Consider the following 27,516-nt stretch of genomic DNA (forward strand, 5'->3'; position numbering starts at 1 on the left):
GGCAGATCCATACAATTGCAGAAAACGCAGTTGCTGCAGAATCATGTAATTCTAGTTGTTCTGCTTTCAGCCCAGAAGGATAATCTGAGGTGCAGGAAGTGCTTTTTTAGCAGCCCCCCAGGACGTCAGTTGATGCCACAGCACGGCTCAGAGGTATTTTTCAAACTTGAACTCAGCATAGAAAACAACACGCAACTCTAACCACAATGGCGGAGGAGCGTGCCCCATTGACTCAGAGCCAGCAGCTAAAAAACAAAACGATATTTCAACATCATTAAATTTTTAAGCAGCTGGCTCCTCCGCCAGCGTGTACAGGGAGGGGCAGGGCCGGGGCATGGAAGGAGGAGTGCTATGTGCACTCTCTAAGTGCCCATGTGTGTTTGGCCGGCCATCTCAGGCTGGACAAATACAAGGTTTCTATAACCAGGCAATATTGAACAGCCGGGTTAGAGAAACAGCACAGACTCTCTGTGCCTGAGCGAGCGTCTTTGCAGCCCACTCAGGCCAATCCCCCTGCTGCTCTATTAACATGAGAGCAGCGCGGATTGGACAGGAAGTCTGATGCAGCCACAGTGACTGCTGGGACAACAAGGAAGAGGAATGACCAGGTGCAACTTAAGACAAGTTCTTCTTTTTTATGTTTTATTAATAAACTAACCCCTGCGCCCCACCTCCCGCTCACCCCACTCCTCTGCCTTACCACCGTTAGTATGTGGCAGCCATCACTGGGAAAGGGAACACTATTGTTTCCAATTAATGACTCATGAGCTGAACTCTGCTGACTGGATGTTGAAACAAGCATTTGCAATGCAATGGTCTCGGCATCATTAAAGGTAGAGCTATTGGCATTGCTCATGACATTTTTTTTTCTTTAAATCACAAATCATTAACATTGCCAATACACAGCACTCTGCACTCAACAGCACACAATGCTCTGCACACTCACTCTGCACTCACTACTCTGCACACTCACTCTGCACTCACTACTCTGCACACTCACTACTCACTACTCTGCACTCACTACTCTGCACTCACTACTCACTACTCGGCACTCACTACTCTGCACTCACTACTCTGCACTCACTACTCTGCACTCACTACTCTGCACTCACTACTCTGCACTCACTACTCACTACTCTGCACTCACTACTCACTACTCTGCACTCACTACTTTGCACTCACTACTCTGCACTCAGCACTCTGCACTCAGCACTCACTACTCACTACTCTGCACTCACTACTCACTACTCTGCACTCACTACTCACTACTCTGCACTCACTACCCTGCACTCAGCACTCTGCACTCAGCACTCTGCACTCAGCACTCTGCACTCACTACTCACTACTCTGCACTCACTACTCTGCACTCACTACTCTGCATTCACTACTCTGCACTCACTACTCTGCACTCACTACTCTGCACTCACTACTCTGCACTCACTACTCTGCACTCACTACTCTGCACTCACTACTCTGCTCTCAGCACTCTGCACTCAGCACTCACTACTCACTACTCTGCACTCACTACTCACTACTCTGCACTCACTACTCACTACTCTGCACTCACTAATCTGCACTCAGCACTCACTACTCTGCATTACTACTCTGCACTCACTACTCTGCACTCACTACTCTGCACTCAGCACTCACTACTCACTACTCTGCACTCACTACTCTGCACTCACTACTCTGCACTCAGCACTCACTACTCACTACTCTGCACTCACTACTCTGCACTCACTACTCTGCACTCACTACTCTGCACTCACTACTCTGCACTCAGCACTCACTACTCTGCATTACTACTCTGCACTCACTACTCTGCACTCACTACTCTGCACTCAGCACTCACTACTCTGCATTACTACTATGCACTCAGCACTCTGCACTCACTACTCACTACTCTGCACTCACTACTCACTACTCTGCACTCACTACTCACTACTCTGCACTCACTACTCTGCACTCACTACTCTGCACTCACTACTCTGCACTCACTACTCTGCACTCAGCACTCACTACTCTGCATTACTACTCTGCACTCACTACTCTGCACTCACTACTCTGCACTCAGCACTCTGCACTCACTACTCTGCACTCAGCACTCACTACTCTGCACTCAGCACTCACTACTCTGCACTCACTACTCACTACTCTGCACTCACTACTCTGCACTCACTACTCTGCACTCACTACTCACTACTCTGCACTCACTACTCACTACTCTGCACTCACTACTCTGCACTCACTACTCTGCACTCACTACTCTGCACTCACCACTCACTACTCTGCACTCACTGCTCACTACTCTGCACTCACTACTCACTACTCTGCACTCACTACTCTGCACTCACTACTCTGCACTCACTACTCTGCACTCACTACTCACTACTCTGCACTCACTACTCTGCACTCACTACTCTGCACTCACTACTCTGCACTCACTACTCACTACTCTGCACTCACTACTCTGCACTCACTACTCTGCACTCACTACTCTGCACTCACTACTCTGCACTCAGCACTCACTACTCACTACTCTGCACTCACTACTCTGCACTCACTACTCTGCACTCACTACTCTGCACTCAGCACTCTGCACTCACTACTCTGCACTCAGCACTCACTACTCTGCACTCAGCACTCACTACTCTGCACTCACTACTCACTACTCTGCACTCACTACTCTGCACTCACTACTCTGCACTCACTACTCACTACTCTGCACTCACTACTCACTACTCTGCACTCACTACTCTGCACTCACTACTCTGCACTCACTACTCTGCACTCACCACTCACTACTCTGCACTCACTACTCACTACTCTGCACTCACTACTCACTACTCTGCACTCACTACTCTGCACTCACTACTCTGCACTCACTACTCTGCACTCACTACTCACTACTCTGCACTCACTACTCTGCACTCACTACTCTGCACTCACTACTCTGCACTCACTACTCACTACTCTGCACTCACTACTCTGCACTCACTACTCTGCACTCACTACTCTGCACTCAGCACTCACTACTCACTACTCTGCACTCACTACTCTGCACTCACTACTCTGCACTCACTACTCTGCACTCACTACTCTGCACTCACTACTCACTACTCTGCACTCACTACTCTGCACTCACTACTCTGCACTCAATACTCTGCACTCACTACTCTGCACTCACTACTCTGCACTCAGCACTCACTACTCACTACTCTGCACTCACTACTCTGCACTCACTACTCTGCACTCACTACTCTGCACTCACTACTCTGCACTCAGCACTCACTAATCACTACTCTGCACTCACTACTCTGCACTCACTACTCTGCACTCACTAATCTGCACTCAGCACTCACTACTCTGCATTACTACTCTGCACTCACTACTCTGCACTCACTACTCTGCACTCACTACTCTGCACTCACTACTCACTACTCTGCATTACTACTCTGCACTCACTATGCACTCACTACTCTGCACTCACTACTCTGCACTCACTACTCTGCACTCACTACTCTGCACTCAGTACTCTGCACTCCGCACTCAGTTTTCTGCACTCAGTACTCTGCACTCTGCACTCAGCACTCACTACTCACTACTCTGCATTACTACTCTGCACTCAGCACTCACTACTCTGCATTACTACTCTGCACTCACTACTCTGCACTCACTACTCTGCACTCACTACTCTGCACTCAGCACTCACTACTCACTACTCTGCATCACTACTCTGCACTCACTACTCCGCACTCACTACTCTGCACTCACTACTCTGCACTCACTACTCTGCACTCAGCACTCACTACTCACTACTCTGCACTCACTACTCTGCACTCACTACTCTGCACTCACTACTCTGCACTCACTACTCTGCACTCACTACTCTGCACTCACTACTCACTACTCTGCACTCACTACTCTGCACTCACTACTCTGCACTCACTACTCTGCACTCACTACTCTGCACTCAGCACTCACTACTCACTACTCTGCACTCACTACTCTGCACTCACTACTCTGCACTCAGCACTCACTACTCACTACTCTGCACTCACTACTCTGCACTCACTACTCTGCACTCAGCACTCACTACTCTGCATTACTACTCTGCACTCACTACTCTGCACTCACTACTCTGCACTCACTACTCTGCACTCACTACTCACTACTCTGCATTACTACTCTGCACTCACTATGCACTCACTACTCTGTACTCACTACTCTGCACTCACTACTCTGCACTCAGTACTCTGCACTCCGCACTCAGTACTCTGCACTCAGTACTCTGCACTCAGTACTCTGCACTCTGCACTCAGCACTCACTACTCACTACTCTGCATTACTACTCTGCACTCAGCACTCACTACTCTGCATTACTACTCTGCACTCACTACTCTGCACTCACTACTCTGCACTCACTACTCTGCACTCACTACTCTGCACTCACTACTCTGCACTCAGCACTCACTACTCACTACTCTGCATCACTACTCTGCACTCACTACTCTGCACTCACTACTCTGCACTCTGCACTCTGCACTCTGCACTCTGCACTCAGCACTCTGCACTCACTACTCTGCACTCACTACTCTGCACTCACTACTCTGCACTCACTACTCTGCACTCACTACTCTGCATTACTACTCTGCATTACTACTCTGCACTCACTTTACAATGATTCTTTAGTATCGCGCCTTCCGCCATATTTTATGGTTATTACTAAGTATGATTCATGCTGCTATAAATTTGCAGACTTTTAACATATCAGCAGTGCCCTCTCTAAAGATGTGTAAAGCGTTAGGTGTGTGTAATACTTGTCATGCGGCTCTGGGCTGGCCCTTGTGTTCTGATGATTTTTCCCCATGTTTGAGCTGGCTGGTGTTTCATCCTGTGCCTCTTCCTGAGTATGTTTCTCTTCCTTTCTCTAAGATTGAGGAAACACCTGTCGCTCTCCGTGAGTTCCATTGTATAACATTTTATGTAGCTCAGAACTGTGTCCAATCTAGCGGACTATAACCACCCTGAACATCGCAATTTAATTGTGCGGTTTATTTGAAGAGCATTAGTTTTAATAATGTTTGAAACCAATCTTCTAGCACCTGCTCTGAAATGGATCTTATATAATGACTTACAGGTGATGAAGTGTAGTTAGGTTCTGTCGCAGTCACTTCCACACTGCTGTACATGAGAAAGAATCAACTATCTGAGGGTGTTATGACCTTTGCCTTGTTGTTTTATTTTCCCAAATATTAAACTGCTCATAAACAAGTTGCAAATACCTTGCTGCAACTGATTAAACATTACGGAACTTGTTTAAATCGTTTCTAAGTCTTTGTTGAAAAATATTTTTTAATGGGCTAATGAATTGCAACAATACCCTGAATTAGCACACATACCAGAGTCTGAATTTTGTGGGGTTTTTTCTTAGCTGAATCATCAGTAATTTGTGTGTTCCATATGCTGTTTCAGTGTGCGTGATTTGGTTATGTACATGCTGAGGAGCATCCTAAATGCCCCCGGAATCCCGCCGCGGCCGCCCCGGAAGTCAGGCACGGTCGCCTGTGACGGGGGCGGGGCCACGTCCAGACCGGAAGAGGAGGCAGGCGGAGTCAAATGCGTCTCGCGCCCGGGGCTCCTGTGAGCGGTGTGGAGCCCCGGGGCCGCGCCAGCAGGAGGTTGGGCGCCGCGTGCTGAGAGCAGAGTCCCCGACATTGGCCAGGTAAGTTCCAAAAGGCTGGGGGGGCTTGGTGCACTTGTGTGTGTGTGTGTGCGTGTATATGTATGTGTGCGACGGTGACGGCGGGGGAGGGAGGGAGGGAGGGAGGGGGGCCTCGGTGCACTTGTGTGTGTGCGCGTGTGTGTGTATGTGTCAGGGGGGGTGTCTCTGTATGTATGTATGTGCGTGCGTGCATGGGCGCTTGTGTGGGTGTATGCGCATGCGTGTGTGGTGCTTGAGCTTCCCAGGAGACAGCGCCTGGCCACAGCGTGCGTTCCAGTTTCAAATCGGCTCCAAGGCGATGCGCGCGGCCGGAACTGTCTCCTGGGAAGCACACTCGCTAACAATAGTTCTCGGCGAGACGCGCTTCCTCGCGTTTAGTCGAGACCTAAACAAGGAGGCACTAATACTGCTGTTTATTTGCTACTGTGCCACGTGCTGTTGATAGATGATCTAGGAATGGGAATGGTGCCACTTGCACTAGCTGACATCTGTTCTCCGTCTAGTGACACACTGCATCCGCTCTGTGGCCATTCCTCTGTGGTCTATTGTAGATGAAATACTGCTGCTTCCATTCAGTTGCTATACAAGGGGCATTTCTGCTTCCGCCATGCAGAAATTGCAGAGGATTTGGAGAACAATGGTGTACTGCAGGTAGCCATATTTTAGGATGGGGGCCCATCTTCGGGTTGGTGAGAGCGTGGTGAGATGGTATGGTTCTCTTGGGCATCACTGCTTTAGACTAGTGCTCTACAGGGAGGTAAGGATGAGCATGAGAGTCATCCATACAACACTATTCTATCTAATGTTCAACTTACATCCACATACAAGTCCACGTCAACTCACAAATGGTGAGCATTTTAAAACGGATTCTTACGTTAACAATACTTTGAGCTCACAAACACAGACTTAAAACAACTACATCTTTACCATTCGGTTAGTGGTGATCCACAGTCAGCTGGACGAGACCCACCAGCACAGATTCCACAAAAAGAAATCAAAGGACTGTAAATACCAGAGATAATTATCAGAAAAGTTACTGAGGATTAGACTACAAAAGTATCATTTTCTGAGTTTAGGAAAAAAAGAACCACTCTCCTCTTGTTGTGGACCACCCGCATGTTCCTATTCTTGCGTTTTTGTATATGTCAGAAGTTCTTCGGCTTTTATCCAGGCTAGGAAAGTTTATTAATTTCCATCAGCTGGATGGAAGGAGCTCTGCTTCGATTTTCTTGACTAGAAACACTTTCGCATGATCTTGTTCCAGAAGTTGGCAAATCATGCTCTTATTTGCGCATTCCAGCAGCAGCTTCATCCTTTCTGCTATGTAGAGGATAGGGTCATCATCTTCCTGATATGTAATAACTTGAATTTGGTTAATCTCATTATATTTTCTATTCGCTAAGTACCGCTGGCCATGACAGCAGTGTCCTTGACTATTTGGGGCTGTCAGTGTGTGTTGTCTTTCAACTTCATTCATTCTTTTTTTCCAGACTAATAGTCTTTCCTTCCAGCTTGGTAACTCTTTCAGTGAATTTGTCTTGTTTATCCAAACCGACATCAACTTTAGTTATGACAGCCAACATAATATCATTCAGTTGTGCATTGGTGTCTGTGGAAGACTGGCCTCTGCTCATTAGTTGTATATTTCTGGAAGTTGAAGAACTCAGCCTCCTGCAACTTCACCTGAGTTGGACTTGGGTCTCTCGGCCAGGTCACCCCAAAACATTTTGCATTCAACGCTCCTATTTTCTGAACTTGTTTTTGTTCGCTTTTACGACTCTATGAACTTTACCACTGCTAACCAGTGCTAAAGTGTGTGTGTTGTTCCCCTAATACGGGGTATGATTGGCTTACACCTGATTAGCACATTTAATTTACTTTTGTAAGTCCTTAGTAAAGTAAAGTACTACATGTACCTAGGGCCTGTAAATCAAATGCTACTGGTGGGCATGCTGCACTTATTGTGCCACTCCCTTAAGTAGTCCATTTGAAGCATATCTCAGACATGGGCCCCATGCTCGGCATGCCACCAGATTCAAAATAGCCTGGCTGATGAGGGGTGATACTCGGAAACCAGTCCCAGGATGCATGTTTCTGGTGAAGGGAGGACCTGGCTTGGCAGTTTGGGAATAGCGGTTCGTATGGGGAGAAGGTTCACGATTGATTTGCATATCACTGGGTCCAAATTGGAATGGCAAGGCGAGCCAAAACCAATGAATTAAACCAGATCTGTGACTGGGGTGAATGTTTGAGTTGTTCAGCATTCTGCCCATCATCTGTTCTTTTTGTATTTCATTGTAAACAGGTAGAAATGTCATGTTTGGATTCAAATTAGTTGTAATTGGAAATCTTCATTAATGGTAATGTCGGATTTTAGATTACAATGTTGAAAATGCCACTTTTAGAAAGTTGTCATTTTCCTGTCCAAAAGTTTCCTAGGCCTTCTAAGAGTTTCCAGCTGTCTGGGCATGGTAATTGCTCCCGCATCAAGAATACATATTGGGTTCAGACATTGAACAATAGAACCTAGGTGTAGCTGGAAGAGGACCATCCTGCCAGGATGGGGGTGGCTGGGGAGGGGGGCGCCTGTTACCTGCCTTAAATACATTTTAAAGAGCTGCCTCCAGCACACTCACAAAGGAACTTGATCCACGCCTAGTGCCACTCTAGACCACTTGGAGTCTGGGGAAGGGGAGGCTTTCTGGAGCCAAATGTGATTGTGGACTAGATGTTTCACACACATCACAGGTAAAACCAAATATAAATACTGAACCTCCTTAGCCACTCATCAGTACACTCTTGCCTGGACCTGTGAAAGTCTTCAGACGGACTGCCTTGTACTTCAGAGCTCTGCCCTGCTGCTTGAGCCCTTCCTTGTTTCTCAGAGGACTGCCCTGCTGCCACCCAGGGACAGCATTTTGCTGGAGGCTTACCTTGTTCTTCAGAGGACTGCTCTGCTGCTTGGGGCCTGCCTTGTTGCTTGATGGAAAGAGAATCATCTCCTTGAACCCAGGACCACCAGAGGGATTCTAAGGCTGACCTCCTGTTTTGAGCTACAAGGACACAATGAGCTACAAAGGCCTCCCCGCAACTGTCCAGCTGACCTTCCGCAACTAGACCTGCCCCTTGAGCCCTGCTGGCTTCTGTTGGAGGGAGTTCCTGATCCCCAAGAGGTGCCTCTCCAGCTCCGGGATCTTTGGCTGGCATAAGTTGAGCTCCTCCTGTGAAATCCGGAAGTTTTGAACTCTGCACGCTGGACGTTGAGAAGGTAACTTTATCAATGGGGTTAACATGGCCCATGTATCCGCCTGGAACTCCCTCGCTGTTGACCTGAACATGTGACTGTGTCACAGTCTAGCCTGATACCCACAGTTAGCACATTCTGCTTCTTGGAGCTATTTTTACTTAAACCTTTAAAATTGCATAACTACGGTTCTCCAAATTGATTTTGTTCTTTTGGTCTCATTTTATTAATTAAATTTTACACTATTCTTCTAAATTAGTTTGGTATTTTCATTGTGTTGTTTTTTCACCGTAATACTGTTTCTATGCATATAAATATTTAGCACATCACCGCTAAGTTTAGCCTTACTGCTTTTGTACAAACCTCCCAGAGGGTTAAGCGCAGGTTAATTTAGTGACTGTTTGTGGTTCACCCAGACAAGGATTGTGTTTGTGGCTTACATCCCACTCAACCAAAAACCCAATTTCCTACAACCTGTTTTCTACTTAACATCTCTACTGTGTACTACAGTTCAAGTCTCTTCCACTCCCAACTTAGTAGTTACTCTAACATCAAGCCCAGCAGGTGTAGTGTATAAGCTCCTTCACTTATAGATTTACATTTCCTCACACATGGTCAGGCTGGCTCTTCCTCTGCCTGACTGTATGATGGATCCTACCTGCAGTAAAATGATAGTATGTCCTAATTTTCTGAACCTAGAGCATTCTGCATGATGGGTCTTCAATGACTCACCGAATGTCACTGTCCATTCACCTACCCTTCAGTACCATGGCAACCTTCGTTGTAAGAGCACATATTACACACTTACCTATGGTTTTTCAGTGCTGAGCATGCAACCAGCTGAATCCAGCTTTTCTGCACATCCACTGCATCTCTCTCACTAGGTCATTACTCCTCCCCTGCTTTATGTGATCTCCTTGAATAACCACACTGATCCTAGGGTACTCCGATTGCGCCATTAGAAACCAATGTAGTCTGTTACTCTTTTGGCGGTCTTTCACACATCAGTACATGGTTTAGGGGCTTCTTCCAGACCTGTGACTGTGCCCAAAAATCTTGAGAGTGGTCAAGAAGCCTCACATATGGATATGAAAAGCTTCCCTTTCAGGAACACAAAGGCTGGATAGCTGCTCACAGAAAAAAGCAAGCTATTTATCATAAATATCCATGACTACTCTCAAATCTGAAAAAAACAGCCATCACTGTATCTATACATATACAGCATTTTAATACTGATGTAGCATGAACTGCATTCCAAAGGTAAACCACAATATACTACAGTCTCAACTGACACCAAACTAATTAAAGAGCTAAATCAAACAAGATATTGCTGATGCTGTCAGAGACATTGTCTAAAGAATATCCCAAAGCAGAATAAATCCCTGAAGAAATGCCTGAGATGTGTAGGAATTTCAACACTTGGGAACAGAGTGATGGGGGCTCAGGAGCAGATGTGCTGGCCTTTCATTAAAGCGCATTTTTAAAGATGGTAAAAGGATTAACTTTCAATTAAGAATAGTGGCAAATATTAATAAATTTCTCTAAGATCAATAGAGAGGTGGTTGTGTTATGTGCATGTATATCGAATTTACTCCCATTTATATTGTTCCGCAGTGTTTTCAGAAACTGGTCATACGTTACATTTGTAGGATATTTGTTGATAGGTGTCAACGTGGCATGATGACTTTATGTTTGCTCGTGCTTTATATTGTTTAGAGGTAGCTCATATTGGATGGTTGGCAGCTAGGTTGCAAGAGGCGAGTGTATCTTCTACTTAGATTTTGATGCAACTGTTTCCATATGTGGGTGTGGGAAGTGTAAATAAACTTCCCCTGGACTGTTGAGAAGAAGTAGATATTATGTTGAGGAGCAAATGCGTAGCCAGCTTTACAGTTTGAGCAATGTTGTGTGCACGATGGTGACAAGAGTTATGTCAAAAGTGTACTGTCTGTGTTGTTTGAGATGTGAACATAATTGAGGTGGCATATGCTTAGGTAACTATTGGGCTTGATGCCATGTTACAAACAAGTTGGTGACTGACGTTCTACTGGAGTAGTGGGATTCAGTAGAAATTGAATGGGTGTACCACTGGAATGACAAATGCTTAGCAAGCTAGATTACTTGAATCTCTATTGTGTGCATGATGGTGACGTCGGAATATAGCTTTATGTGGATGTGCTGTAGAGAGTGCAATCCTTAGCAAGCCTTGGGTTGTCGTTAGACATATCTGTGAAGTGTTCTATGGATGTGGCATACTTTGTCCACTATGTTATGTTTGGTGTTGCGATATCATGCGAAGAAAAGCACTGACTTTATAAATAACAAGCAGTCATTCGGTTGTTATAAGGATATTGCATTAATAATGGGTTAGTAAGGTTGGTTGAACTGGGTTAGAGTTGAGAAAGGAGTTATGGTATTTTGTGAACACATTTGGACAAACTGTTGCTATTCTTCAATTTTAGATCGAGCAATACGCGATGCAAGGCAATTGTGGTGGTTGTGAGCCAGAAGGTGTTTGTTTTTGTATTGCTTCCTTGCTGCTTCAATGCTACAGAACAATGCAAATGGCATTTTCTGAGCAGGGTGGGAGATAGCAAGAGGTCATGGGGATGTGACTGGTAGGGAAGGACAGTGATGAGTATCAGAGAGAGGCACATGGTGCAGGTGTTTGCAGAGAGACACTAGGATGAAGGTGGTGCATAGGGCAACAATGGCACAGAGTGGTGATGATGCCAGAGAGACCTCGGGGTATCATAGCAGTGCGTGGGCAAAGAGGCATAGTGGTGCAAGGGTCCAAATAGTAAGGCACAGTGGAATATATGCGTAGAGGCACAAGGGGGCCCTCTGCAGGATGGCACAAGAGAGGCATAAGAAAGAACAGGCACATTCACCTGCATCTAGCTATAGACAAGCTGAAGAGAGTCATAGGAGTCATGCGCAGGGAAGAACAGACAAAGCAAGGTGGGCCATTTGAAGACAATAAATGTGTTTATATCATGAAAGCTCAATTAAGAGATGTTAAGTGTCTCAGATATAGTTATCCAAATATTTCCCAATGCCCAGCTCTGACATACCGAATATCTTCCTGTATCCCACCAACCACATGACACCTGCCCATCATTAATTACTGGACTACAGCCCATTCGACAGTAGACCAGTAATAGAAGCCAGCTCCTTGGGTTTCATAGTCCATAACAGATTGCCATTACTAGATTACGTGGAAAAAAGGTTCGGTGAGGCTCTATTTACGATCGGAAATACCCAAACTCAGAACATTCCTGAGACATGAGAACAAGCACAATGAGATGGTGGATGGAGTGTTGAAACTTTTCAAACACTCACCCCCGGCAAGAGATCTGGGTTGAATCAATTGTTCTTTTGCTCACCATGCCACCCTAGTTTAGGCCCAGGCATATGCAAATGTCTTGACCCTGCTCCTCGTGGGAACAGTTCAGCCTAAACTGCTAGGCCAAGTCCTCTCTGGACTGGACACATACATCCTGGGACTGGTATCCTCACTCATCAGCCAGGCTAGCTTGAATCCAGTGGCACAGAGAGCAAGGGAGCCACATCTGGGCATACCCTTAGCCACTTAGGGCAAACATAGCAAACAAAACAAGATGATGAACCCAGTCCTTGCAAACTATACTTTTATTTACATGCTCCGAGGAAAATTGGTGCATGTAGTCTATGGTGATCTTTGAATAGACATGTTTTGTAAACAGTGATAGTACACTGCTAAATTCATCTTGCCTAACAACACTGCATGGAAGAAACTGACATATGTTGAAGGAGATAGATGGGCGACACCATTTGTACTTAACTTTTGGTGCTGGCATTACTGTGGAGATAATAGCAAACATGTGAAAATCCCACCCTACTAAATCTCATTCCAATTAAAAAAACTTGAAGCACATAAACAGGGACTTTTTAAAATATAGATGGAACTCAAAATTATCTGAATATCAATCTAGACCAAAACCTGTGAACACCCCGCCCATAAACCCAATCACTCACCTTCACAACCCTATTAGCCAATTTATCACATTTTACCACTTATAAAAGATGGCAGAAGGAGTCTTCCTTGCTGTGATTCAAACTCATCACCTCTGGTATACTGCATTTTGCTAGCAGCAAGTGTTCGGTTTACTAGGCCATCCTGCTAGCTAAAATAAATTAGGCCTCATTTACAAGAAAGTGCTACAACACGGCACCACAAGTCCTTTGGCTGCACCGCACTGCAGCACTTTAAAAGCACAAGGATGTGACATATTTATAATAATATTTTGCATTCATGTGCTCTCCCCTGCGCTGGCGCACAATGGGCTGCCAAGCGAAGACGCAGGCACCCTTGCACCATGGTGCTAAGATGCCTGCATCACTGGGATGATTGTTTATGTGCAGGAAGGGTTCCTTACTGCACATAAACAATCTGAAATGGCATTTTTCTACTACTATGTGTGCTGCATTCTTGTACATAATCAACCACCAGAGGTGATTTCCTCATTCTGTGTGTGCTGCAGAATGCAGCACGCATAGAAAGAGGAAAGAAATGAGGAGAAATTAATACATTTGTCCTCGTTGCACCACCCTACACCTCCTCTGGGGAGGCGTACCATTTGGACATATTTCCAGGTCTACGATTTCTTGTGAATCTGGAAATGTGTCAGGTTCCATGGTTGTTGCGTGGGAACACCCACAGCAACACCCATGGAATGCCCCTTTCATGCAAAGTGCTGTGTTTAAATGGGCCATATTTACAAGGGCAGTAAATGTCACGCAGGGTGGCTTTTCCTGCCCTTGAAAATATGGAGTAGTAAAATGCGCCACCGGTGCGTCACAAAAAGTGAAGCATTGGTGGCGCAAGGGGCTTGTAAATAACCCCCATTGTTTTTAAATATGCTACATTTCAATTTCCGCAACATCTCATTACTGAAATCAATATGTATCACAATATACCTTTGATGCAATCAAAATATCTTTATTCGATTTTTAGAAGCAATCAAAAAAGTATAGATAAAAGAAACACATTTCATTACAATATTAAAAGATACATATTTACAATACAGGAATTCATCAATTTCAAGGGATTCAAACTCGAGGAAAAATGTAAGATTTAAAGCGCGTTTAAATAGTCATGCTTTTCCTACTGTGCATCACATTTTTTAAATACAGTGTTGTTGTTGCTACACATAGATGATTGTCAAGACATTGAATATTGAGCATAGCCTCACGACACTGATGATGTCCTAATTCTCTTAAAAATGGGAGCAAAACACTCTTTCTTATTACATCATAGAATTTACAGAAAAGAAAAATATGAATAGTATTCTGGGGTGAAATATTATCACAGGGGCAGGGAGGTAAATCATGCAACCAATTATTAATCGTAGGAAAACTAACTAATCTGTGAAAAATACCAAATCTAAAACGTGAAAGTAAAAAGCGCTCATAGTTATTAGATACATAGATTAGATAGGGCTGAATGTTAAAAGTCGTTAAAACCATTTGATGCTGCAGAACAGAAGGTTTTAGGACCTCCGTTGCGATTCTTAGAGAGTCCAGAAAAGCTAGGCCCTGCTTCTTCAAATCTTTCCGTGAGATAGCTGAAAGATTGGTAGGATTAAAAAAATAATCCTCTCTTCCAATATCTTTTAAAAAGTTATGAACATAGTTCACCCATGGTATCCTTGTAGCTCCCTCTAATTTTAAAATGTCTCTCAGAACATCTCTATTTAGGTGTGTTGCTTCTTGCGTCCAGAGCCTGGTCCATAATAGCACAGGCTCTAGTTTAATTAAGTCGGATATGTAAGCAAGACCCAGTTCTGCATGGCAGTTATAATTAGGAGAGCTTTTAGGGAAGGCCAGGATATACTTTAAAAATTAATTTTCAGCCGTCTGGATGGGTGCGGGGTTTGCAAAACCCCAAACCCCACTACCATATGTAGCACCAGCCACACACTTAGCTTGGTAGATTTTAATTAATTCTAAAGGTGGTCTAGTCCCTAATTTATTTGAGAAGATTTTGAGAGCAGCAGTCGATTGGATCAGCTCAAGTTTTTTTGCTGACACAGCTTGCGACCACATCTCATTCTGAGCGAAGAGTATCCCAAGGTAAGAGAACTGCTTGGCGAATTCGAGCTTCTGTCCTGCTATAAATATTGGCCTCTTAGGTTTACATTGCCTACCACAATACATAGTGAATGTTTTTGATGTATGACTTTTAGGCCCAGCTCATTCATAAAGCGGGAAAAGCTGTCAACCACACGCTGTAAACCCACTTGTATTTAAAAAATGTGATGCACAGTAGGAAAAGCATGACTATTTAAACGCACTTTAAATCTTACATTTTTCCTCGAGTTTGAATCCCTTGAAATTGATGAATTCCTGTGTAATGAAATGTGTTTCTTTTATCTGTACTTTTATGATTGCTTCTAACAATTGAATAAAGTTATTTTGATTGATTGATACCTTTGATGCAACCACTAAACCACTAATATTATGAGGTAACGTTTGAGTTGATACTCTGTACCTACATAGCTGCCCTTCTGCTACAAATGTAGCAAACACATACAAATGTAGTTCACAGGGAAACAGATGTAAAAAAAACTAGCAGCCTCTAATTCTTCAGGGGATATCTGTGTGCTTCAGAGCGCAGTCAATGGAAGATCACACAATCCCCTAAGCAACTGAAAAATTACAACAGAGTGAGGATTTGTTCCATCAGGAAGAGCTAAAACGTTTTGTACAATATTTACCACATTTGCATTTCTTATTAACTCCAGAACAAGAACTTCTTAAACACACAGCTGTAATCCCACACAGCAGTGAAGCTTAGCAATGTCGGCAGTATATTAATGCTATTTATACAAGTAGGTAAATAAAAAGAATGACAATATTCTGATTAGCTGCATTAGAGATATGTAAAGCAAAAGACGATGTAAAAATTGACTGCAGACCTTTGTTAGACATTCTCCGAAGAATTCTGGGAAAGGTCACTTAAAATGATGCACTGTGATTTCTTCCTGTTTCACCACCAAAGGCTTCATTATTCTAAAATCTATGACTAGACTCCCCAATGTGGACACATTATCTGTTTTTGCATGCTAACATTATGATTTCAATTTGAAAGAGTTCTTTCAATTGATAAGGAGAATAATCAGTAGCAGAAATATGGCTTGCATATTGTAGGATTGGAACATATCAACATACAATACTTATGCCACATAAACACAATATAAGTTTGATATGTGATGCTGGTTTATCGTTTTTATCTTCAAGGTCTTAGTGAAATAAGGTAAACAAGGAAAAATCCCTGTGTTACACTGGAAATGCCCTCGGGCATAAAAACAAACAAGAATTGCCAATGCCAGTAAGCCTGACTCATGAATGAAAGCGCATCGTCGGTCGCTGGTGAGTTTAGGCACTCAAAAGGGTATCATAGATGCACTCGGTCAGTTAGCTTTGCACTCATGCACCTGCTGATTCACCCACTGACTAATTTTCCATTCATCCAAATACCCATCCACATTAAAATACATACAAACTTAATAAGCATTTGCAAGATAAATGGAAAAAAATAGATAAAAGAAAACATGTTGCTCCCTCTAAAAGTGGTGAGCATATGCATGCAATAAAACATAAAATGTGCAACAGTAACAGAGGGCTGTATTGCAATGGTATTGTACATAGTTTTTCATTGTTTTACAGTTCTAGTATCATCATCACATTTAGAAGCAACATGTTAGCCATCTTGAATCAGTGAAACAATATTACACTATCCACAGCACCATTTCAAGAAGGACACTTGCACTTTGCAGTCCAGTCTAGAACCAACTTCCCACTCACATGCGAGCAGCCACCCGCCACCTGCCAGTCAAGTGAGGCCCGGGTAGAGCCTCTTCCTGTACCATTGCACCTCAGGTCCACCCGTCTCCCCAGCCAGTTGCTGCCTGTGACAGAAGAAGGTTTAGTCCGAGCTCACGATACAAGCTACATACATAATTAAATCATGTAAATAAATAAATGACTATAGCGCTGCAAGACGCTCTTGACTTTGTGAAACAATGGCTCTGGGCCGCTCTGTAAAATCAATAATTCAGCATCGGATGTGAGAATTTACAGGAGGGATTTCGAGGAAGCACACGTCTCCAGCAAGAAGTCTGCAGCAGGCTGAACGAGGGCCTCTGATCTCCTCTGGATCTGTTTGTGCTTTTACTCAAATGAACATCTATCGACAGCCCAGAGTGCCGTGTTCTTTCGGAGCTTGAGATGAATGGTCCAGGGCACGTGTCCTGAATTTTAAAGGGCTATGTGGTGCCCGGAGGAACAACATCTAGTGCATGGACATCTTATAGATTTTGAGGGCCTAGGCCAAACTAAATTTGGAGACCCCAGTTCAGAACAACTTCGAATTTGGAATACATTTTCAGCTCATTCATGTTCTCTGCAACTATGGTGGCATCATTGGGAACCCTCCTCTTTACACTACATCAATCTTGGGGCAGCCCTGCAACCAACAGTTTATTTCTGTCTGGCCAGCACTTGAGAAGCAGAAAGACTGGGAGCATGAACAAGCCCGTTGCATGTGGTGCAGCGAATTGATGACTCATCTTTTGGGCCTGCACATACAGACGGTGGGTGCACTTTTGCTTAATGCACTCCAGCTCCTGCAGTGAGAGGAAAAGGGATTCTCAGTCCGTTGGGACTATGCTATGATTGCACCGGAACAACAGTGGTTCCACAAGGATGGTGCGGTCAAGAATGGAGCATATAATGTTGCTCTGCGCTGCCCATTGACATGTGGCCTACCCTGTGGCCCTACCTCAGCGCAAGCAGTCTCCAACTGGACTGAGCCAGAAAAGCAGAAAGATCAGTAGTCTGACCAAGCCCTCTGTATAGAATGTGTGGTGCCCCTTCTAACAGCACCATTCCGGTGAATGGTGCTTTTGTTTTACTGCCCTGCCTCTGCTACGTGGGACTGGTAAGGGGAGTCCAGTAGTGAAACTAGCCAGTGATTGCATCAGTCCGGCAGTAGCTCCACAAAAATGATGCAGTTACAGAGGAAGTATACAGTATGGTCTCACCTATGCACTTTAAAATGTTAAATGCTTGCTGAATTTAACAAGAACCTAATATGAATTTTTCCTTAACGCTCACTATCTCTCAGACATGGTTCAGATTGGCTGGGAAGTCTGGCCTGGTAAAAAATTAAAATTAAGCAAACAAACTGGGCATTAATAAATTCATACAATCTAGGATTGTCACACAAGCCTACGAAGGGGACACTTGAAAGGTAGCCCAGGGCCATAATCCACTTTGCCCATGCCATAAAATATCTCTGAACTAGTGTCCACCAGGAAAGGCGCTAAATATTTACCAGCAGAATGGAGCGCACTAAGTTCAAACTCTTTCAGCAAGTGGATACACTGAAAATTGAAAAACGTCTGGACACTTAAGAGAATGTTATATTTAGCTATTTCTGGAAAGTTCAAGATTATAAACACACAAGCATGACAATATTCGTAGGAGTATTCACTTATTTTTGTCCATCAGTATAATCTTCGAAGAGGTTAGCTAGTCCAAGTGCATTGTTTCATGCTACAAGCAGTGCAAGCTTTTCACTCTGCTCTTCAGTGAAACTGTCATCAGCACAAGGCCTCACTCAGCACTCTTATCGCAGGTTTCCAACAGTGTCCACCAGTCTAATCTCTCTGAGTGCTTACTAGTGTTGTATTGCAGTATTTATATAGTGCTTACTTCCCCTATGTGGGGCGGTGAAGCACTTGCCTACGAGTAGCATGCTACACCATGTGAGGTGTGTGGTTGGAAGGATGGTGTTTTTGTTTTCATCCTGTGTGGGAAGTGTTTCCCTGTTGTGCGTGATGAAGAAACGAGGTACGATTATTGTGTTATTGGATGCAGCAGTCTGTTGGGTGATGAAGTGTAAGAGATAGAGGCACAGTTTTGCAAATTTCAGTTTGCTGTTGGCTTTGAGCAGCTCTGCAGGTCAATCTATGATATTCCACATTATATAATCTGCTAAACTGTTTACTGCGCTGGGTTGTGCAATCTGAGATCTTATACATAGTTGTGGTCCTGAGCGGGCATAGTTGGATGCAGAGAGAAGTGAAGGGATCTGTATTGATAGACATTTTTATCATCTCATATCTTAGTGTCTATGTGCGATGTAAAAAAACTGAGATTGTACAGATATTTGAGATCTGCATGAATGCACTATATTAAAGTCCACCAAAACGGTCAAGTAATGTGTGACAAATCTCTTCAGATATTCCATGTCTGTTCATTTGGTGATGTTTGGCTGTACAGTGCTGGTGATGGACAACACTCATAGCACATATGCATTACATTAATTTAATAGGTGCAAGCTACAATTTGTTGCTAACCACTGCATATTATGATTTTAGAATAATTGTGGGCAATACAGTTACTCATGGAAGTACATAACTACATGATACCACGGCGAACCATAGGTCAACCCTTTTTTGCTTACTTGCATAATGAAAGCAGTTCGCTGGTTAAGTTATTTGCAATTCTTCGGTTTAAAGCTGTGGATTGCGCTTGAGGGTGTGACTGTATTGTGGGCTCTGTTGCCTGTCTGCAGGTGGTGCATTTATCTCAGAAATAACCAGGTTTGCAACTATCTTCCGAAGTGTATATGCTCCTGGGTGCTTCTAATCCTGGATCTTGTTGCTCCATTACTAGAGTGTGCTTCTCATGCAGCCCATTTGTTGAACCTTTCACCCTGCTCTTCAGTACAAGGTTCTCACAATGCCTGCCATTCCAATGACTAATGCCAGCAGTGGTGGGACTTTATATCATATACAAAATATTACATAGCAATAATATACCACCCACTAGACCAGCCTACCACTACACACTGCATACTACATCTGCATTGAAAAATAGTTATATAATTTCTATCCTTTATTTCACTAGCACATATCTTACAAGGGAACATGGGTGTTAAGAACAGTACACATATGCTTATCTTATAATTAAGGCTCCCTGTATTCCATTTTTACTGATTTTTACAGATAAGTACAGACTGAAAACCATTTATTTTCTTGTCTGTATTTATTTTTAAATGTGGATAAAAACGGAATTTGGGTGCTTTTTGAGTGATTTTAAATACACTTTGCCATGAGTGCCAGGCCAATAACTGTGTGGATTGATAAGTAAGGGGGTAAAAAAAGAAAGCAATTTTAGTGAAGAGGTTTAAACAGCAGTAGATATGCACAAGGCTGATACTGAAATGTGCATATGTTTATGTAAGTGCATTGATTTCTCTTCTGCGGGTGTTCATATCACTGAAACCTGGCAGGCATTCAAGCAGGATTGCATATTTATTGGTTAAAATAATGGGAAAATATACCAATTCCAGCTTTATTTTTTTCACAAAACCCATAATAAATATGGATAAATACAGATAAAGTTCCCCAAAAAAATATCGATAAATACAGGCGGAAATGTAAAAAAAAGAAATACCATAAAACCGGGAGCCCTACTTATAATGTAGTGGTAGTCAGTGTACCTCATGCAACATTGCTATAGGTTGATATAAACACTCCTAGTATCATGAAACTGGGCAGGCCAGAGGCACTAGTCTGCTCACCAGTGCAAGCTTCAGTTACTGCTTACCAGTGCAAGATTCCCATAGTGACCACCATTGCAAGTGCTTGAACTGTACACTGGGCCCACCAGTCAAAGCTTCTCACTGTGTCCACCAGTTCAGCACAAAGATACACAGGAAGATGAGGTGTGAGGGGTGGGGGTGTCAGGCCATCTTGGCCTCTCTGGATATATTTCCTTTCTCCACACTGTCTCACAAATCGGTGCACAGCTCGAAGGTTCACCAAAGCAATTTCACAAACCAGTATTTGATTGAATAATATCGGGATTAAGACGCAGAATTGCTATCTCTAATTGAGTGATAGCAAAACTGAAATAAATTGTTTGGAGCTAGGGTGCTAGTGTCTAACTCCAACCTCATGTGCTCCATCCCTCACTTTTTGATACAGGAAGGTGTTCCTCCTACCAAAGTCCAAAATATGGGCTTAATGCTAGACAGCATTGTAACTGTGACGACCCATGTAGCCACATTTTCAAAGAAACTTTCACAGCTAAAAAAGATTTTTTACTTTGTTCCCTCTATTATGATAGATTTGGTTGATGACACTCTGGTCAACTCACCACTACTTCACCCCACCTCTTTGTAGTTGGATATTTCTAACAAGTGAAGTTACAAGCTGCAGATAGCCAGAATAGGGGTGTTGTCCCCACTTGTGGAGGAACTGTGGAAATAGGATCACGTCTCCAGAATAATACTCTTTTTGTATTGCTCAAATGTGAATACAACTCAACCCATTGAATCTCCAAATCTGATACGGGTTTCATTAAAGTTAACAAACCCTCAAATAATACAATGAAAATTTACTTTGCGTCCTCTCACTTTCCATCCGCTGTAGATGGGAGGAGTTTATTCATTCAGGGGCTCGTCAGTGGACCACTCTCACAAACTCCTTCCGGCTTGTGGTCTGCTTCACCTAATGTAACTGTTACTAATCTTCCTAGGCTGTCTTGAAGGCAACATATTTTATAGCGCCTTGAGATGGATTGTATACAGTACTTAATGTAAATATCATCGTCAATACAATGATGCTCCACTACGTCAGGAACATGATGAGACCCATCGGCGAAAATAGAGCTTTCATAAAGGGCCTTTTTAACCTTTTTGAAAGTTGGAAAAAGAACAAAATGCTTGGTAAGCAAGGATAGAGCTGGAGGATGCAAAAGCGCTTTGTGCAATAAAGCAAAGAAAATGGGCATATTACCAAGCAATAGCGATAATTATCGCTATTGCTTGGTTAGAGACAAAAATTTACAGCTGAGCTGCGGCGATTTTTATTGCAGATAAACCTTGCTATTACCAAGGTTTATCGCAAATGCGATAAAAATCGGCCGCAATGCATGAATATCGCTGAAAAGTCAGCGATATTCATGCATTACCGAGCTAATGCTCTTAGCCATGTTATCCACCTCCCATTGGATAGCATGGCTAAGAACTGCTCAGGGCAGGTGTTAGTTTTTGGAGATATTCGCGCTTAGCGCGAATATCTCCAAAAGTTGGTAATAGGAGATAGCGATGTTAGCGACTGTTTCCAGTCGCTAACATCTTGGCACGCCCACTTTGCATGTCATTAGTGATAAATATCACTGACATGCAAAGTGGGGCCCAAGATGGTCACTATCTCCTGCTAGCTGTCGCTAACTGGTGTTAGGTGTAGGTAATAGGGAGATAAATTTATCTCCGCTTTCCTGGCTTTTAAAGCCAAAAAAGCGGAGATAAACCCCCTTGATAATATGCCCCTCCCATATTCTAAAAAAAATATCTCTGATATTATTCTTTAAACAGCGACTGCTATAAGACAGACGTTCCTCTCCTTTGATCAACGCAAAGTTAAAGGGACACTTTTTGCAAGACGAGTTGGTAGAGATCTGCAACGAAAACGTAATTAATTCTATTTCTGCAGGAATTGTACTGCACTCTAAACAGGGCTACTGGGCCAATAGGTTTTACAACCAGACCAGACGCCATCATAGCAATGAGACACCTGTGAACCCCTCCAGTTGGTGACTGCTCATGATGTGGGATTGAGCTTCTTACCTTTCACTGCATGGCCCCTTCAAACAGCCCAAAAAGTTACACAGTGTGAATTCATGAGGGGTGAGCATTGCCTAGAAACAAGTAACTGCAGTTTTACTCTCACAGAAAGAACTGCTGCTTCCAAGTATCACAAGGCCTGGGACATCCAGTGAAGGGCAATGGCTGCAATGGAAGGAGTCACTCAACCAATGACAGGGTCTGACCTACCTGGGGCTGAGCACAGGCGGGGCGCTGATGCTGAGCGATGGGAGCTGCAGTTTGCAGGGCCGGCTCTCCTCCCCTCCCACGAGCTTCCCCTTGCCCTCACTGCCCATTCCAATCAGGTCCCCCAGGGCTCCCAGCTTCTTGGTGGGCGTCTTGAAGGCCCGGGGGCTGAGCGGCGAGAGCATGGGCGAGCTGAAGGCCTTAGGGAGCTTCAAGGAGGTCTCCAAGAGGTTGATGCTTTTGGAACTGGCGGACAAGGGACAGCGCTCATCATCTTCGAACTCCTCGTCCTCCAGGATGGAAGGCAGCTTGGGAATGAGGCCCCCGTTGCTCTCGTGCTCCAGCTGGAAGGAGAAGAGTTACCAGGTTAGATTAGGAGCATTGGCAGCTGGCGGAAACTGAGAGTTGTGTGACATATGATCAATTAATAAACTTTGGTGCATGAGCGAACTGGTCTTTTCAGACACCAAGAGAAACCAGCAGCATCCACACTTTGTTTTCCGTTCAGAGCAGCAACCTGCAAGGGTCGAGGAGGTGCTTATTTTCATTTCCAGTTGGAAAAGGCCTCAATTAAAGGGCCATTAGCCCTCTATTTGTTGGATTCTGAACCTGGCTGTGAACTATCCGGATCCTAAAACCTAGGTGCAAGTGCCAGGGGGGGAAACAAAGTAACTTAATTTTTGTCACTTCACACCTGCTTAAGCGACGCTATCAATTGTAAGGAGGTTTTTTGACCGTTTTGTTTACTTTATTCAACCTGTACTTTTAATAGTTATGTGTGCACTGTAAGAATGCAGGTGTATCTGTCTATAGCACATTTTTATTTTATAGCACTCCTTTTAATGTAGGGTGTCAGGCCACTTTACATCTAACAGATTGTATACATATTATACAGAGACGAAGAATCATACGAGAGTGTACGTGAAGGTAAAGGACATTTTACATGAATAATAAGGGTTGCAAGGAGTAGGAGTCACATTTCATCCAAATTGTTGGGAATTATATGCTAAGAGTGCTTATTGTGGAGGTACACAAGGTCAAGATTTAAGACATAAAACAATTGTTGAGGTTGCCTGCTCTAATATAAGACATTATTACTCTTCAAAGGAATCTTTTAGACAACCTTATAATAACATAGGATTAAAAAATACGATTCTAAAACGATGCTTTGCATGATGATTCATAGCTGACATTGCTGTTTTAAAAGGATTGTAATTTATGAACTACTAAGGAGCAGCACAATTTCTGTGACCTTAAGTGGTAACCTACTGAGCTAGCTACATAAAATACATATCTGATCTGCATGTTACCAATGTTGCTTTGCAGCTGGCACATTAAAGCTATATGATACTTTATGATAAGTGAAAACACTGACTGCACACACCACAGATCCTTCCAGCAAGTGCATTAAGGACCAGAGTTATCTTGCTGCTACTATATCTTGGAAATTGCTGGGCACACAAAACATTCCTGCAACAGGTGCCTGCCCTTACCCCAGTAGGTATTTTAAAATGCAGCTTGTTGGTGACCGATTAAGTAAGCAAGAAGAGATTCAAAGTCACATTTGTCCTTGTTGCCCATGTCTATGTGGCAGAGTTTTAAAAATGAAATGTTTAAGGAATTATGTTTCTACACCACACAGGCTGAGCTCAGGTGTGTCGATGAGCTCTTATTAGTACCAATGACTAATGTTGGGTAGTCATACCTCATGAATCAAGAGACGTGAATAGCCAATTTCACTCATTAGTTACAGATAGCACATCCTGATCTCTTGTATTTCAAGGTGCCTTAAGATCAGGATATGTGCTGTAGAAAGAGGAATCCTTGTTGTATAGAGCGCATCCTGAGCTCATGCATTATTGCACCTTGACATACATGAGCTCAGGATGTGTGAAGTACAAAAAGAAGCCTTTTTTCTACAGCAAACAACCTGAGCTCATGGGCACATGCAGACTGGCTGCAGCAGGGAGCATACCTCACCAGCAGTCCTGTTGGTTAGAAGAGAACACTGGTATGTGGCTTGTCCATGCTATTACCATACCCCAATCAAGACTTCCCTCCAGCTAGGTCCCTTGGTGACTGCAGACCACACTACCTGAAAATGCCTTAAAAGATACACACCCCACAGAAGAAGCATGGCATATGTGACCCAATGTAACAGAGTCACGAGTTGTGAGTCTAGTGACTCTGTAAGGTCAAGTCACATGCTCACAGAATCGTCTGCCTCGTCCTGAGTCCTACACAAACAGTCTCCTTCTCCTGTGTAACCCCACCGGTTAGGTTGAGGCCTGTGATGTTTGCTAGCCCTATTCCACTCTGTGACAAGATGGGAAAGGGTGGGAGTCATGAGGCAGAATCAAAGGCAACGCTGAGTGAGTGACACGCAGCCCAGTGAGGTACCGGATTGGTGCCCTAAATGCCCTGGACTGCCTTAAAATATGACGCTGCCTGTGTGTCATCAGGGGTTGGTGTCTTAAGACCCCCAAATACTGGTGGCCAGGGCTGGTGCAAGAGCAGCCCTTTTTCTCCTTAAACAAACTCCCTAAAAAATCCTGGATGGCTGGTACATACACACTAGAGCATGTGGCTCTAAAAACTTTCAGGCTCCCTGAACTTTGAGTGAGTGAGGGTGAGAGAACGACAACCAGGTACAAGTATTCTTTCAAAAGATTGGTGTATGGTAATCGCTGTTAGCAGTTACTATCCACATTAATCAAAAAGATCGAAGGGCAGGGCCCCGATGCCCATATTCAGTAGCTGCCCCTGCAGAGGAGTACCACTTTAAGAGCTCATTGTCATTGACCATTAGGAGGGAACTAAGAATGCAATCATACCTAAACTTGCCTTCCCATTAGAATTCTTTTTTCTAAAACTAAATTAGAAAATTGGACTCCATTACATAAACATTTTTAGGTACTACTCTTATTTATTCTTAGACGTTTTCCCTCTTCTAATAACACAACGTGTTTTATTTTAATCCTTTAAAGTTATATTTCCAAACATTCATAAACCTCTTAATTGCACCTTCAAGATTTAGAGACCCATGCCTTATTCCACCCAAGGCTGAGTGATCATGGATCGTAAGTGATGTGCCAAATAGTAAACAGGCTTCTGCAAAATAATTCAGTATAGGTTTTTGACGAAGAGATTCTCAGTGTATGAGGCAATTCCAACTTTGGAAGAACAATTTTTTTCTATGTAGGTCTAACTGAGCAGCAACAATATCAATCTCCAGTATGCACCAGATGAATACAAGCAAAATATGAATTAATAATAGTGGATCAAAATAGCTATACCATATTTTTAATATCAGACTATTATATCACAATATTGTACTAACCATACTCAGGTTTATCGCCAAATGTTCTTCCAATGTTCACAACTAGAGCAAAATTAGATTCAGATTTATCAGAATCAATATAGTAAGACAACCTCTATAACAACGTATGTGTTGGTTGAGAAGATAAGAGATTTTCATGTGCTCTGTATTTAAACTAGGGAAAGGTCCTTTGATAGACAGTGAAATGAATGGTGTTTTGTGGAAGCAATGGAGATGCTTCAAGTGCTGATAAATGTGAGCCAGTGGTAGTCAAGGAGAATGGGTGGGTCTTAGGGGAGGTTTGTGAATGTTGAAAGCTTTTTGGAGAAGGTGAGACCTTGGAATTAATTTATAGGTGATGTAAAGTAAGCTTAAGTAGAGGTGGTGGACTGACTAGAATAGGTAGGAGACAGAGTGAATGAAGGGACAGAGCTGGGCGTTAGATAAACAGAATACACAAATAATGGATAGATTATTGGAAATTCTATGACACGTATATATGGCACACACCGGTTGGATACACCTTTGGGAAATTCTCATGTAACATCTTTTTGGAATACAGCTGTGAGGCTCAACTATGAGAACCTCCCTTGGGCACCACTAAGGGTCAACAGTTTGGAACACATCAATCAGAAATACCTATGGGGTACGTCTATAGGATACCACTATCTAAAACCTATGACGTTCTTAATTATGTAATATCCTGATAAGGCACCGCTACAGCACAAATCATAGATCTATTGAGACATGTCAATGGGAAGTGCTTGTCGAAGACACCTTTAGAAAAAAAAGCATCTTAAACAGTCCCAGAAGTTGCATCTATGAACCCACAATCTCGGTCAGGTTGTAGAGACAACTATGGAAAGTCTCTTCTGAACATTCATTTGAGAACATATGTTGCATTTACAAATGTGACATACCTGAAGCACACAGAGATGAAACACCACCCGTTAGACACATCTAAGGAAAAATATCTATGCATACAAGAGGTGCACCCCAATATTTAGACCTCCATTACTGAGACTGGTCATTATTTATTTATTTAAGTGCTTTGCGTCACTGTATTTTGCCTTTCAGTAACTTCATTGCCCTTTCAGGTGCAAAGGATAGTTTGATTGTTGGAAGACAAAGTTAGCATTTAATTGCCAACTGATCAGGGTAAATAATCATGCCAATTTTCTTCAGCACAACCCCTGTTGCTAGACAGTCTCTGGTGATGGAACACGTGAAAAGTGCAGTTTTTAAAAGTTTTCTGAACTTTGTGGGGTTGGGTTGAACTCTAAGGTTTGAGTTTAGGGAGTTCCAGAGTTGTGGCGAATGTACACTCAGAGATCTAC

At 43.4% G+C, this 27,516-nt stretch overlaps 1 protein-coding gene across 1 annotated transcript in view; it reads right to left on the reverse strand.

Annotated features, from left to right (window-relative positions):
* Nucleotides 1-27,516, reverse strand: part of LOC147730710 (voltage-gated delayed rectifier potassium channel KCNH8-like) — a 1,657,143-nt gene that overhangs the window by 230,173 nt on the left and 1,399,454 nt on the right. Inside the window, exon 12 of the mRNA XM_086955502.1 lies at nucleotides 22,864-23,204. Coding sequence (XP_086811628.1) covers nucleotides 22,864-23,204 — 341 coding nt within the window. The remainder of the gene's footprint in view (nucleotides 1-22,863; nucleotides 23,205-27,516) is intronic.

This window comes from Lissotriton vulgaris, chromosome 2_1 (assembly GCF_964263255.1).
Source record: "Lissotriton vulgaris chromosome 2_1, aLisVul1.2, whole genome shotgun sequence".
NCBI classification, from domain to species: domain Eukaryota; kingdom Metazoa; phylum Chordata; class Amphibia; order Caudata; family Salamandridae; genus Lissotriton; species Lissotriton vulgaris.